Genomic DNA, 12530 nt, shown 5'->3' with positions numbered 1-12530 from the left:
ACGAGATTCCCACTGTCCCTATCTACTATCTAGCGAAACCATTGCCAAGGGAACGGGCTTGGAAAAATTAACGAAGAAAGAAGACCCTATTGAGCTTGACTCTAGCCTGACGCCCGGAGTCAGGCCCGAAGCCCGGGGCACGGCCTAGAGAGAATTGAGATTCGGCCTAGAGAGGATTAAGGCGCACGCCGGAAAGGCCGGGAAACGCGATGGCTGGTGGATGGCCGATGGATTAAACGCACGCCGGAGGATGGGCCGATGGCCGCACGCCGGAGGGTGGCGCCGGAGGATGGGATGGCCGATGGATTAAACGCCGGAGGATGGAGGATGGCCGGTGGATTTGGCACGCCGGTGGGATGGCTGGTGAATGGCCGATGGATTAAACGCACGCCGGAGGATGGCCGGATTGAACGCACGCCGGAAGATGGCTGGTGGATGGCCGATGGATGGCACGCTCGCCGGATGGATGGCTGATGGATGGCCGATGGATTAAACGGATGCCGGAGGATGGCCGGGATTGAAACGCCGCCGATGGCTGATGGCCGATGGATTAAACGCTCACCGGAGGATGGCCGGTTAAACGCTCATGGATGGATGGATGGCCGATAGATTAAAAGAGGATAATGGTGGATTAAATGGCCGATGGATAGAAACGCCGGAAGATGGCTGGTAAATGGCCGATGACTGGCGCGGCGGCCGATGGATTAAACGCACGCCGGAGGATGGCCGGTGGATTAACGCACGCCGGAGGATGATTGGTGGATAGGATGGATTAAACGCACGCAGGATGGCCGGTGGATTAAACGCACGCCGGAGGATGACTGATGGATGGCCGATGGATTAAACGCACGCCGGAGGATGCCGGTGGATTGAATCATCCGGAGGATGGCTAATGGATGGCCGCACGGGAAGGGGCCGATGGATTAAACGCACGCCCGGAGCAGGCAAAAGGAGAAACACAAGCAGACGAGAAGACAGAGAGAGAGAGAGAAAGAGAGAGAGAGAGAAGAGAGAGAGAAGAGAGAGAGAGAGAGAGAGAGAGCGAGAAACGAAGAGAGCGAGAGAGTGGAGAGAGAAAAAAGGGGACAAATGGCAAGGGCATGGCAAGGCAGGGGCAAGGCAAGGCAAGGCAAGACAAGAAAGTCTTATTAGATTAATATAAAAATTATTATAAAAAACAATTTGAATAAAATTCGTATGTTGTTTATAAAATGTTTTTGCTTCAATACATTTTTAAAATAAAATAAAGATATGCGTTTTTACTTTTACTTTTAAAAATTTTTAAATATTCTATATATATGATAAAAATAACGCAAAAAACATATACATTTTTATATAATATAAATAAAATATAAATATAATATAAGAAATAAGACTAAGATTACAGACAAAATGTTATTGATTTAACTTTTTCTGAGGTTATGCGAGGGAAAGCAGAGTAGGAAGAGGCAGAGGAAGATAAAAAAGCTAGTAAACAAAAAATATACCAATAAATAATTCCAATCATATAAAAATAAAGTAACAATTAATATATATTTTATTTATGCATAGTCTCTCTACTCCTAAATCTAACTCCTAAATCCTTGCCTTCCTGAATTAGTGTTTATAAATTATTTTTTCATTTTATTTATAATTTTTTTTTATAAAATATATACATACATTTAATGCATAAATTCAAAGATATAAATAAACAGTTATAAATATAATTTTTTTTAATATTATAATATCATATTTAAATAATTCGAAATAGAGTCGCGAATCAGACAAATAAAAACGTACATTTGAAAACGTGGCATAAATATAAATAAGTTATAACATATAAAAAGCTAAATAATTCGTTTATAAATAAGTAGACCAACAATATCAGGAATTCGAAATTAATGTCGTCGACACAAGTGTCGTTCTGTCTTCAAGTGGATTCACGAATTTGAACCAATCCATATCGACAATCGGTGGATCTGTCTCCTTCCTGACCTGAACTGGGAAAAGCGCTCCTCGTAGTTCCAACCGTAAAGTTGCACTGTCTGCCCTCCCACCTCTCATTGGTAGCGTTTTTTCTTGGCTGCACTACCGCGGACCGCCCACTAGTGCAACGTGCAACACTAGTGGGCGATAGTGCAGCCAAGAAAAAACGCTATAGGTTAGCATGTCTAATCTTGTAGAGGCACAATTTTATTGAAGCTATCTTTAAAATGAAGACCTCACGCACCAAGAAAGCTCGAAAAACTCTTGGATTTTATGTAAACAATTACAAGTTTCGTCAACCATTTCAAATCCTCATTGACGGCACATTTGCATTTGCGGCATTACAGGTTAGTTATACATCTTTTTATTATTATCTTTCTGTTTGTTATCAATTTTCACAACGTTCAGTTTACCTTATCCATCATATTTGTACCTTATTACTTTGCAGAACAAATTCAACATACAGGAACAACTTGCAAAGTACTTCCAATCCGAGATAAAGCTGCTGACAACGGCGTGCATCATCTCGGAAACCGAGAAACTTGGTGTATTCTCTTCAACAGTTAACGGCGCCACGCAAATAGTGAAGCAGTACGCTGTACACAGATGTGGACATGAGAGGAAACCAATAAGCGGCTCAAAATGTTTACAATCTATGATAGGGAAAGACAATGGTGCAAGGTACATTATCTATATGCATTAAGACGGTACATATACCCAAGAGAGTAAGATCAATTTTTCAATTTTTATGTTATATTGTTTAAATCTTGGGCCAGTATTCATAGTCAGATCTTATATACAAGATCTGACTATGAATATCGACCTTGGATATTTCCATATTCCCTAAAAATATAAAATTCAAATCTGTCGATGAAATGACAAAACAATAAATAATCGTTTTTGTGAACTAAATGCACGTGGATCTTTCATGTTCGTTTACCGTAACCAATGTGCAGACAACAGTTATTTGTGTGCTCTCGAGTTTTTGTGTTGAAACATCTAGGTTTAGAAAACTGTCCTTAGAAGGTTTAATGTGTGTTCAAAATCCAGTAATAAAGAAATAAGAGTTTTCTTCTATTGTATATCAAGTGTGTAAACCAAACTGTTTATTTTGGAATAAGAGTAAAATATTTTTTATTCTTATTCCGATGGTTTGTCACATTTTTCAAGAGAATCTCATTCAGCTGATATATACAAAAGATCATCTCTTATTTTCGTCATTTTAAGTTTATATACCGTTTGAAACATATAATGCTAATAAACAAATGATTTAACATATAAGCATCAAGAATAATATCCATTATATAATAAAAAAAGCAATGTCTTTTGTTTTTTTATAAAACTGTGCTTGTTACAGATATATCGTTGCAACGCAAGATCGTGAGCTTCAGGATAAGTTGAGGATAATTCCAGGAGTTCCTGTAATTTATTTGCATGGAAAAGCACCCACTCTAGACTCTCCTTCAGAGGCAAGTCGCAAACACGCTGAAGCTACGCAGAAAGGTTTAGGAATGACTACATGGGAGAAAGAAAATGTAAAGGTATTGCGAAAGCAAGCAGGATTAGAAGAGAAGGAGAGTAAAATGAAGAAGAAGAGGAAAAAGGGAGGACCAAATCCACTTAGCTGTTTGAAGAAAAAGAAAAAACCGGAAACAATAATATTGAACAAAAGTGGTACGAAGTCTGGTAAAGTCAGAAAAAGAAAAATTAAAATAGCGTCACACGTCAAAGAGGCTTTACTAACAGAACTGAAGAGTGAATGTAGGACATAGAATTGTATGTATGTAAAATTTGAATGTGCAAATTGTAAACATGTATTCTGTGAATATAATATAAAAGTAAAATCGTTAAAAATCGGGATTTGAGAGAACAAAGTACTTTTTTGCACATTGGATTAATATTTTTTGTTGAGAAATAAAAAAAATAAAGTACTTAAAATACTTTAATATATGTATATAAATAAATATATATATATATATATATGTATATAAAGTTTTAATAAGCTTTAAGAATATAGATATATCATAGTTCTTATGGTCATGTTAAACATGAAATGTTTAGTATTTCTATAAAAAAATCTCATAATTCTATAGCTATAGTATTAATAAAAACTTTAGTTTTAAATGACTGAAATGTTTCTTATTTAATAAAAATAATTTACAATGTTTGATTTTATTAACGAAAAAATAATGAGGTGCGCTGTTTTAAATTAAGATTGATATCATTTAAATATGAAAATATAGTGACTAAGAAAAATAAGTAACAAAAAGCTCTCACTTCAGAAAAAAGTGTATATTACATCCTTCAGTACGATATTAAATAACGTTGTATAATGTTATTTTCCTAGAATATCTTAACATACATTTGAACACATGAATCTGGAATTAGGAACTTCTATATATCAAAAGTATAAAAATGTTGGAAAATAAACTTTTTGCTGTAGGTGGCACAGTATTATTTACAGCCTTTGTTTAAGAACTTTCAGACAATGTGTAAAACACTATATTATCATAAGTATAATTTATAAGATAATCAGAGTTGAATAGTGGCAGATCTATATTCTCGGAGGATAATATTTCTAGTTCTTAAGAAAAATTTAACTTATATAAATATAACGAATATTTATATATTTTAATAAAGTTCATATAAAAGTTAGAACTCTTAAAAATGTATATGTATATATATAAATTTATTACACACATATGTATATATATATAATATATATATTATATATATTTATAAATATATTATATGTTTTTTATATGTGTATGTATGCATATATAAAATTAAGCGTGAATGGCATTTAAAAAACTAATTGTTGCAATGAAAAAAACGAGAAATTTAACATAGAAAATTTGAAGTTAAAAAGCTGAAGATATTCTAATTTATTCAAGACACGACCTTGACGTATGAGGGCTCTTTGGCATATCAAGGTCCTATAATTTTCAAGCTTATAAGTAGATCTACCACTACATATAGTTAAACAACATAATCTTTCTATTAGGTACAAATATTTGAACTCGATCATAGAAGTAAAACAATTCCAACTTTACCTCATTCAGTTGAATATTACAATTATCATGTAGCGTATTGTTATTTATTTTCCGATATACTTTTCCTAGTTCACAAATCGCTAGTCACAAAAATAGAATCTTTCTCTGTCAAAAAATTATGTTTCTAAACAATTATTAAGCCAAAAGCTTTCAAAGTTAGATGTTTTAATAAAAATCTTTACAGACGCATCTTTCATACAAGTATGATTAAATGTAATGTCATGAAATACATGCACTATGTTTAGGTTATAAAATTTGAAGAAATATTGTAATTTTTATTATTAACTTACAAGTGAAAATTTATTTTTAGTCGTCACACATGTAGGATGTAACACTGTTCATGCAAAACTTAAACAGTATGGAACGGAAAAAATAATTTTCTTCAGCATTAGCACTGAACATTTTCTAGTACTAATCTATCGTCAAATCAATATTACGCTCAACTTAAAACGTTTTTTTTTTCACTTTAGAATTAAATCAGATATAGCTTATGTAAAAATTACATAAATTTAAAAAATTTCAACAAAACGTTTAAGCATGTAAAAAAAGATCTATCTCTTAAATAAAATTAAATTGAATCTGAATGTTTGTTAAAGTAGTGTGAGTGCTAATGGTTTCACACATATCTATATCTGTTTTATATTCTATATGAAAATTACTGCGTCTTAAACACGACTTCTGTTAATATTGCTTTTAGACAAAAGTAGTCTTTAAACAGAACATAAAAAATCTTATATATCATATATTTGAATAATCTCACAAACGTGATGGTCAAGGATGTTGATTTAATAGTGCACGTGTAGCCATAGCGAGCATTTTCATGCGGCGCGTCGATCGATGATTCGGATTACTTGCTACAAACGTAGCTATTTGATTTTGTAGAGTCATTAGCACCGTGCCCATATGTTCTCGTGTTACTGGATCACTTGGATCCAAATTCAATATTGCTTCCTCGAGCCATCTAAAAAGAAGGTAATTTTTATTTAAAATATCTTGTAATATCTGCAAATGGTACAAATGTCTATTTTTATATTATACAACCTAAACATAAATTTAAAAAATAGTTAATAATAAATTAAAAAATGGTTAATAAATACCTGTGTTTTAATTCTGTACGGTGTCCTAAATCAGCAGATAATTGCTGTACGAGAGAAAGAATGACAGGTTGCTGCAAAATGCATCTTGAGGCTTGTCCTGGGGCTCCATTACACGAAAATACTCTCGAAGGTTCTGTTTTCTCACACACTAGTACTACCAATCCTAAATCACTTGCACTCAGAGCTTGTTGAAAAGCTGCGTTTAGTTGACCTCTTTGAAGGAGGGACATGACACGCGCTTGAGCATCAGCTACAGCGGTTACAGGTATAGCGGGTGTTGTAGCTCTTGACCTATAGGTTTCGAGAAAAAGGGTATTTTAATGAAATCTATCAGCATGATAGTATCTATGATGGTATTAAATTTAAAATTTACAATAAGTTCCTTACCGCGCACTAGAAATTTCTGTAAGTTGCTGATTCAGATTCTCTCGTATGGAATCACGAATTGTTCGAATAGTACCATCTTGTATCGTCGTCAAAACTCTATTCAATTCAGCCTGCATTTCTTCGCGTACCAATGTTGATAACATTTCGCTTAGCTGCTCATTATGACGTTGATACTGTTTATCGATGATTGTATCGATATGTTGTAGATCTATAAAAGAAAATGTTATGTAAGTACGTTATATATACAGAAATATTTAATTGTGTCTTGATGATGTTGACAGAATAAATTACTTACATTCGCGAGTACCTTTAATAAAAGCTTCTTGGATTTGCTTAAACATAATTTGGCAAACTTTTTCCATGTTAGGTAAAAGGACAGTTGTGAATGCTTCTTTAAAAGCAGCATCCAGAGCTGGTTTAGCTGCATTTGCAGCTGTCAAAGATAAGGTATCTTTTACATGAGAACTGCTTATCAATTCAGATATATTCTTCTGAAAAAGTTCGTCCATTTGATTTGCGTCTAATCTCATTTGATGCTTCAAAGGCTTTACCGTATCTTCGACTGTACGCGGCAAGGTACTTTCAATCTTGTCTTTCATCGTTGTCTCAAATGTGTTTAGAAATTCATGTTGACGAGTCATTTGATCATATAGAGTTTGTTCCAAGCTTGCATTTTGCTGTTGAGACATTCTCGTCAATGCGGATTCTATTTGCGTGGTTACTGGCGATTCTTGTTGCAATCTAGTAACTTCTGCGCGTAATTCTTTTAACTCTTGACACTGATCCTGAACTATCTCTAAAATAGATTTCAATTTGTTGTTCATTTCGAGATTATTGATTTCGTTGTTTGTTCGCCATGATGTTCCAGGATCATCGGTAGGAAGAGACGTCTTCGGTTCATCTTTCGTCTTCTGCCTTTGAACATTATTCTCATCATCTTCGGGAAATTCTTCCGACTCTTGCATCGCATGCACACTAACGTCCTTAAGCAAGACCATTGGGATATTAGACCAATCCTCATCAGCGTTCGTTTTCGTTTCCGGCTTGCCATCGATATCAGTTTCTTCATCTGGTTTAGAAAGAGACAAAATTTCTCTTACTTCTCTAGATGGACTGCTACCGCAACTGGCGGGAGCTTGCTCTTCTATCTCGTTTTTCACGAGTGGCGGGTCAGATGCGTTCAAAGCTTGTACCGCTTGTGCAATAGGACTACTAGACAAGACTTTCCTCAAATCTGGACTTTCGGGATCAGACTCCAATTCGTTGTTCTCTTTTTTTGCAGGTGAACTGAATGCATCAGGCGTCATTAAGTTTAAGCCACCACCACTATGATTAATTATCGTTTCGGTTGTGGTAGATAAAGACCGTTCTCCCTCACAATTCTCTTCGGACATGCCATTGTGAGCAGCGGTTCCCATATCTGGCATATCTTCAGAATAAACCAGCGAATCGTGAGTACGTGTACCTATAAGATAGTTGCCACTTCCTTGTGAGGCAGGTTTAAAGGCAATGTGACACTCTTGTAACGACTTTGGTTGGACTAGATACATATAAATGACAAGTTGTTCATCGTTCTCTTCGATCTCTTCACATAGATCTTCCAGTGATTCGCCGGTCGACCGTATTTTACGTTGATCGGCCTCGACAATTCCGAAACTTAGAATTGGATATGGCAGGAGAAACTCTGATACCGTGCTTATGCATGCTAGCGCCTCGCCTTTGTCTTTTGAAAGACTTAGTACATATAAAATTTTATTATATATGTCTGATAGAAATAGATATCCAGCACTAAGATCTAAGCCCGCTTTTAGTACCGGCACTTTGCCCGTAGAAGGATTTGGAGCAAATTGGATTGTTTGTAAACAAGTCCACAATTCGCATGACCATACTTTTAGTTCTGAATTATTGTCACACCCTGTCACAGCAAATCTCCAAAATTGAACACTGAAAAATAGATATTTCCCTTAATTATGTTGAGTTTACTCAATGGATATATATATATATATATGTCGAATTGATATTTCCAAAATACTCACTCAGGCTGATAATTTTTATGATCATCAAGGAAAAATAGGCAAGAAATGGGTCGTCCTCCATGAGGCCTCCATTGATGTAAACAACGTGGTTGCGGTTGGCCGTTGTGAGAATTATTATGAAGGAAGACTTGGAAGAATTTCACTTCTCCATCTGTACTAGCAGTTGCTAATGCGGTGCCATCTGGACTAAGTGTGGCTTCAACAATAGTTCCTGAGTGTTGATCAATTTCCATCATGCCACCAGTTTCTTTAATACTTGGATCTGTTGCCTGATTTAACAAAAAAATTGAGAATTATTCATTGCCTATGCTTCGTATGTAATAAAAATTATGAAAGTATATGTTCATATACCTCTACTGATCTAAATCTTGACGCTATCGTCGCAACCGACCACAATTCAACCTTGGAACCACGAGTTAGGACTAATAATTTTGATACTTCGTCTCCGTCAGAGGCATCATCCTCTGGGATGTACGGACACCAGATCACTCGGTGACTAGTTGGAGAAACGTCTTCCGCGTCTACTTGTAATACTAAACTACATAATAATTCAGACGGCGTAGGTTCAATTGTGTGTATAAAAAGTGATCCTGTATAATCGATACACGCAAGAATTGCATTTGAAACATGGGCGAACGCAAGATCTTGAATAGCACCACGCATTCCTCGTAGCAGAGCTCTATGTTCTAATTCCTTGTATACAACACGAACTACCCCACCACCGGCACCAACTAGAAGATAGAAAATTTATCTGAATAGAAGTATGACTTGAATCGCTTATATATATATTATAAATTAATTAAAAAACTTTATTAAAACATATATATATATATATATATATAAAGCAATTTCAAAAAATTTGCAAAAAACAATAGACATTGCAAACAACAAATCTCAATTTTATCAAATATTACCTTTTAAACCATAGGCTAAATATTTTCCAGATACATGAACGGCCAACAACTGGCCGGTATAAAGATGATGATCCCATGTGAAATCAACAATGTTCTTCAACTTTACTTTAGAACTACCATGATCGTGATCGCCAGGAGAAGGGATAATGGTCACATTTGTGCTACACAATTCAACTGAATGTTGATCCTCCCGTCCAGTAAACTCCCTGTAGAAATGGAACGCTACATATAAGGATTTTTATACAAATTGAAACCTACATGTCATATTTATTTATATCTTTCTTCCAATATAAAGAAAAAGGAAATCAAACGGGTAATGCAAGAAAAATATTGATAAAGAAATGCTAAGCATGTTTATGTGGAAAATTATTTTAGAGAAAGCTGAAATTTATTTATAGAAACATGAAACTATAATATTTGATTAAAATATAATTAATCATGTATCTGAATCTCTCATATAGAGTTCCAAAGATAGTTCAAAAATTTAAAAGCACTTACTACTCAAGTAAAGCACTTACTACTTAACTTAAGTAAAATAATGCTTATTCAATATAGATTAAAATAAACTTTTTAGGATTAAACAAGTAATTTGTTTCAATCAAGCTATTCATCTCCTAGTTTTACACAAGCAGACACAAGGATAAAAGGATAGATCATTTATATTATCTGATCCATATATTGATCATATTTTTTGTGATTTAACAAATATTAAGAACTTTTGAATTTTTAAATCGCTCTTTTTTTAACATCTCGCTTATTGTTAGCCTTTTGAGAGTTTGATGGAAAGTGGCTATTACAATATTTTCATTTTTGTCACTCATCTTTTTCTAATTCTTATGTCCATTTCTATCAATGCAGGTTAACTTTATAATCTTGGTTTAACTTACTTTTTATCTCGTTCTAATTCTTAGAACTAAAAAAAAGATAAAAAATAAGTTAAACTAACATTGAAGTTAATCCACATTAGTAGAAATGAACGTAAGAATTAAAAAGAGATGAAAGGCAAGTTAAACCGAGATTAAAGTTAATCTACATGGTTGAAATAGACATAAAAATTAGAAAGAGATAAAAAGCAAGTTAAACGAGATTAAAATTAATCTACATGGTAGAAATGGACATAAGAATTAGAAAGAGATAAAAAGTTAGTTAAACCGAGATTAAAGTTAATCTCCATGGTAGAAATGGACATAGGAATTAGAAAGAGATAAAAAGTAAGTAGAGATTAAAGTTAATCTACATAGTAGAGATGGACATAAGAATTTTAAATCGAGATTAAAGTTAATCTACATTGGCAGAAGTTTTTAGGGGTGCGACATGACTCTATACCTGTATGGCTCTAAAAGCTCTAAAGCTCTCTCGGAGAACTTACACTGTCTGCTGAAAGTGGAGATGCCTCAGATTGCCTTCCCCGGTCTTGCTCATGTCGCCAGCCGTGTCCCTGCAAAACAACGAATTTACAGGATCTGCACGGCCCCCGGGTCGACCGCGGACGGCGCGGACGATTCCTAACCCCAGCCGGCGGTGCCGCTTGCCTGCACGATATCGGCATTACGGGAATCGCTCTATCTTTCTCGCTCCCTCTCACCTTTCGGGCATAAATGCTGTCGTTCCTCGGCGTGCCGCTCGTTCGGGATCGAATGGATCTAGTCGAGCAGCCGCGCGCTCATCACCGGCCCCGTAACAATCTCGAGGCACGTACACGCGAGACCAATTCGGTAAATTCCAACGAAAGTGAAACGTCAGGCAGCCATCACCCACTTGTCAGTACGTATTGTACATACGTGCGAAGTGGTGCGAACTTGCTTGCGAAGTGGACGTCAGTGCGGGCAATCCCGGCAATCCCCGTCGAGACACTCGAGAGCTCGAGAGCTCGAGACTCGAGACTCTCGACTCTCGAGAATCGAGACTCGAAATATCTACCGCTGGTATTCAGTTTTATTCGCGCGCGTCCGGTTGGCCAGCGCCGGATTGGCCAATTCAACGGTACCGATTGGTCGATCCAGTGGAAGAATTAACACCGACGCCAGTCGCAGTCGCCGCAACCACAGATGATATAACGCGACGCCGCGAGTCGATTTGCTATCATCAGTATCATCAATCGCAACGTAAGTCAAATGAGACGTGCACGGGGATTCTCTAATTTCTTAACGACAGTTTCGGTATCGTTGCGCAGCTTTTTTACCATATATAATACCTGCGAGAATCCCCGTGCAGATGCGATGATGCGAACCTGTTGATGATCGATTATGTGGTTTACTATACATTCCAGTTGGTGCCAATAAAAAAACTTTAAAGAAGACGAAGAAGAAGACGAGACGTGATTTTGGGGACGCAAGCAGTTGCCCCGTCGACAAAGCCCGCGCGTTCAATATTTGAAATGTCGAATCGTCAGCGCCATGTAATGGCGGTCGTGTGTGGGTATCGCGCGTGTGAGCGCACGAGCAACGTCGTCGTCGAACATGATTTCCGTCGCGAGGAAAGGTATTTCCATCCGATCGAAATGACGATTGAGGCATTTTGTAAGCTCGATCTTCTTCTCCGCGACTTATAAAGAGTGTCTGCTGTTTTTGTTTCAGGTGGTTTTGGCGAAACGGCGAGAGACACGTCCTCGCGCCGCTCGCGCGGCACATGAAACCGACCGATCGTGAGTATAATTTTGAATGTATAAAGATTATGGAGAGAGATATCGAATCGCAAATCTATATACTGTGCTTTAAATGTATTTTGTTTAAAATACGCGACGTAATGAAAGATCAACTCGATGGAACCTAGTAAATCTCCAGCTAAATATATAAGCAAGAAATTTATTTTGATAAAAATTTTTTTTTATTTTAAAAAAGTAAAATAATAACATTCTGAATTTTTTGTTTCTAAATATTGGAATAAATTAGAATTAAATTTGTTTTAAGTTAAAGATTTTCTAAAGAATTTAGTTGATTAAAGGTTTAAAGATTAACTTCGGCAATTAGAACTAATACCGCGTCGCTCACAAAATCGTAAAATTAGCTGCGCCGAATATTTCATCTTCGCCCTGAAATGACGAGGGGTGACCATGTGCAATCGATCGGAAATTCTGAA

General features: G+C 36.1%; 2 protein-coding genes across 2 annotated transcripts; one reads left to right on the top strand and one right to left on the bottom strand.

The window, feature by feature from the left end:
• Window positions 1-2043: 2043 nt before the first annotated feature.
• On the top strand, window positions 2044-4407 carry LOC139768128 (rRNA-processing protein UTP23 homolog). The gene is made up of 3 exons (XM_071698013.1): window positions 2044-2312; window positions 2414-2646; window positions 3323-4407. The coding sequence occupies exons 1-3, from the start codon at window positions 2193-2195 to the stop codon at window positions 3735-3737; spliced, it is 768 nt and encodes a 255-aa protein (XP_071554114.1). The 5' UTR covers window positions 2044-2192; the 3' UTR covers window positions 3738-4407.
• An 865-nt stretch (window positions 4408-5272) lies between these two features.
• Window positions 5273-11276, bottom strand: LOC139768127 (enhancer of mRNA-decapping protein 4-like). The gene is made up of 9 exons (XM_071698012.1): window positions 11038-11276; window positions 10822-10890; window positions 9453-9658; window positions 8890-9269; window positions 8539-8807; window positions 6798-8446; window positions 6503-6710; window positions 6116-6406; window positions 5273-5979 (listed from the first exon to the last, which is right to left on the bottom strand). Exons 1-9 carry the CDS (start codon window positions 11046-11048, stop codon window positions 5790-5792), a joined length of 3273 nt encoding a protein of 1090 aa, XP_071554113.1. The 5' UTR covers window positions 11049-11276; the 3' UTR covers window positions 5273-5789.
• Window positions 11277-12530: the final 1254 nt, after the last annotated feature.

This window comes from Temnothorax nylanderi, unplaced genomic scaffold (assembly GCF_030848795.1).
Source record: "Temnothorax nylanderi isolate EJ_2023f unplaced genomic scaffold, tnyl_v1.0 TNYL_tig0014_pilon, whole genome shotgun sequence".
In the NCBI taxonomy this organism is placed as follows: domain Eukaryota; kingdom Metazoa; phylum Arthropoda; class Insecta; order Hymenoptera; family Formicidae; genus Temnothorax; species Temnothorax nylanderi.
This window is presented reverse-complemented; position numbering and strand designations above follow the sequence as displayed.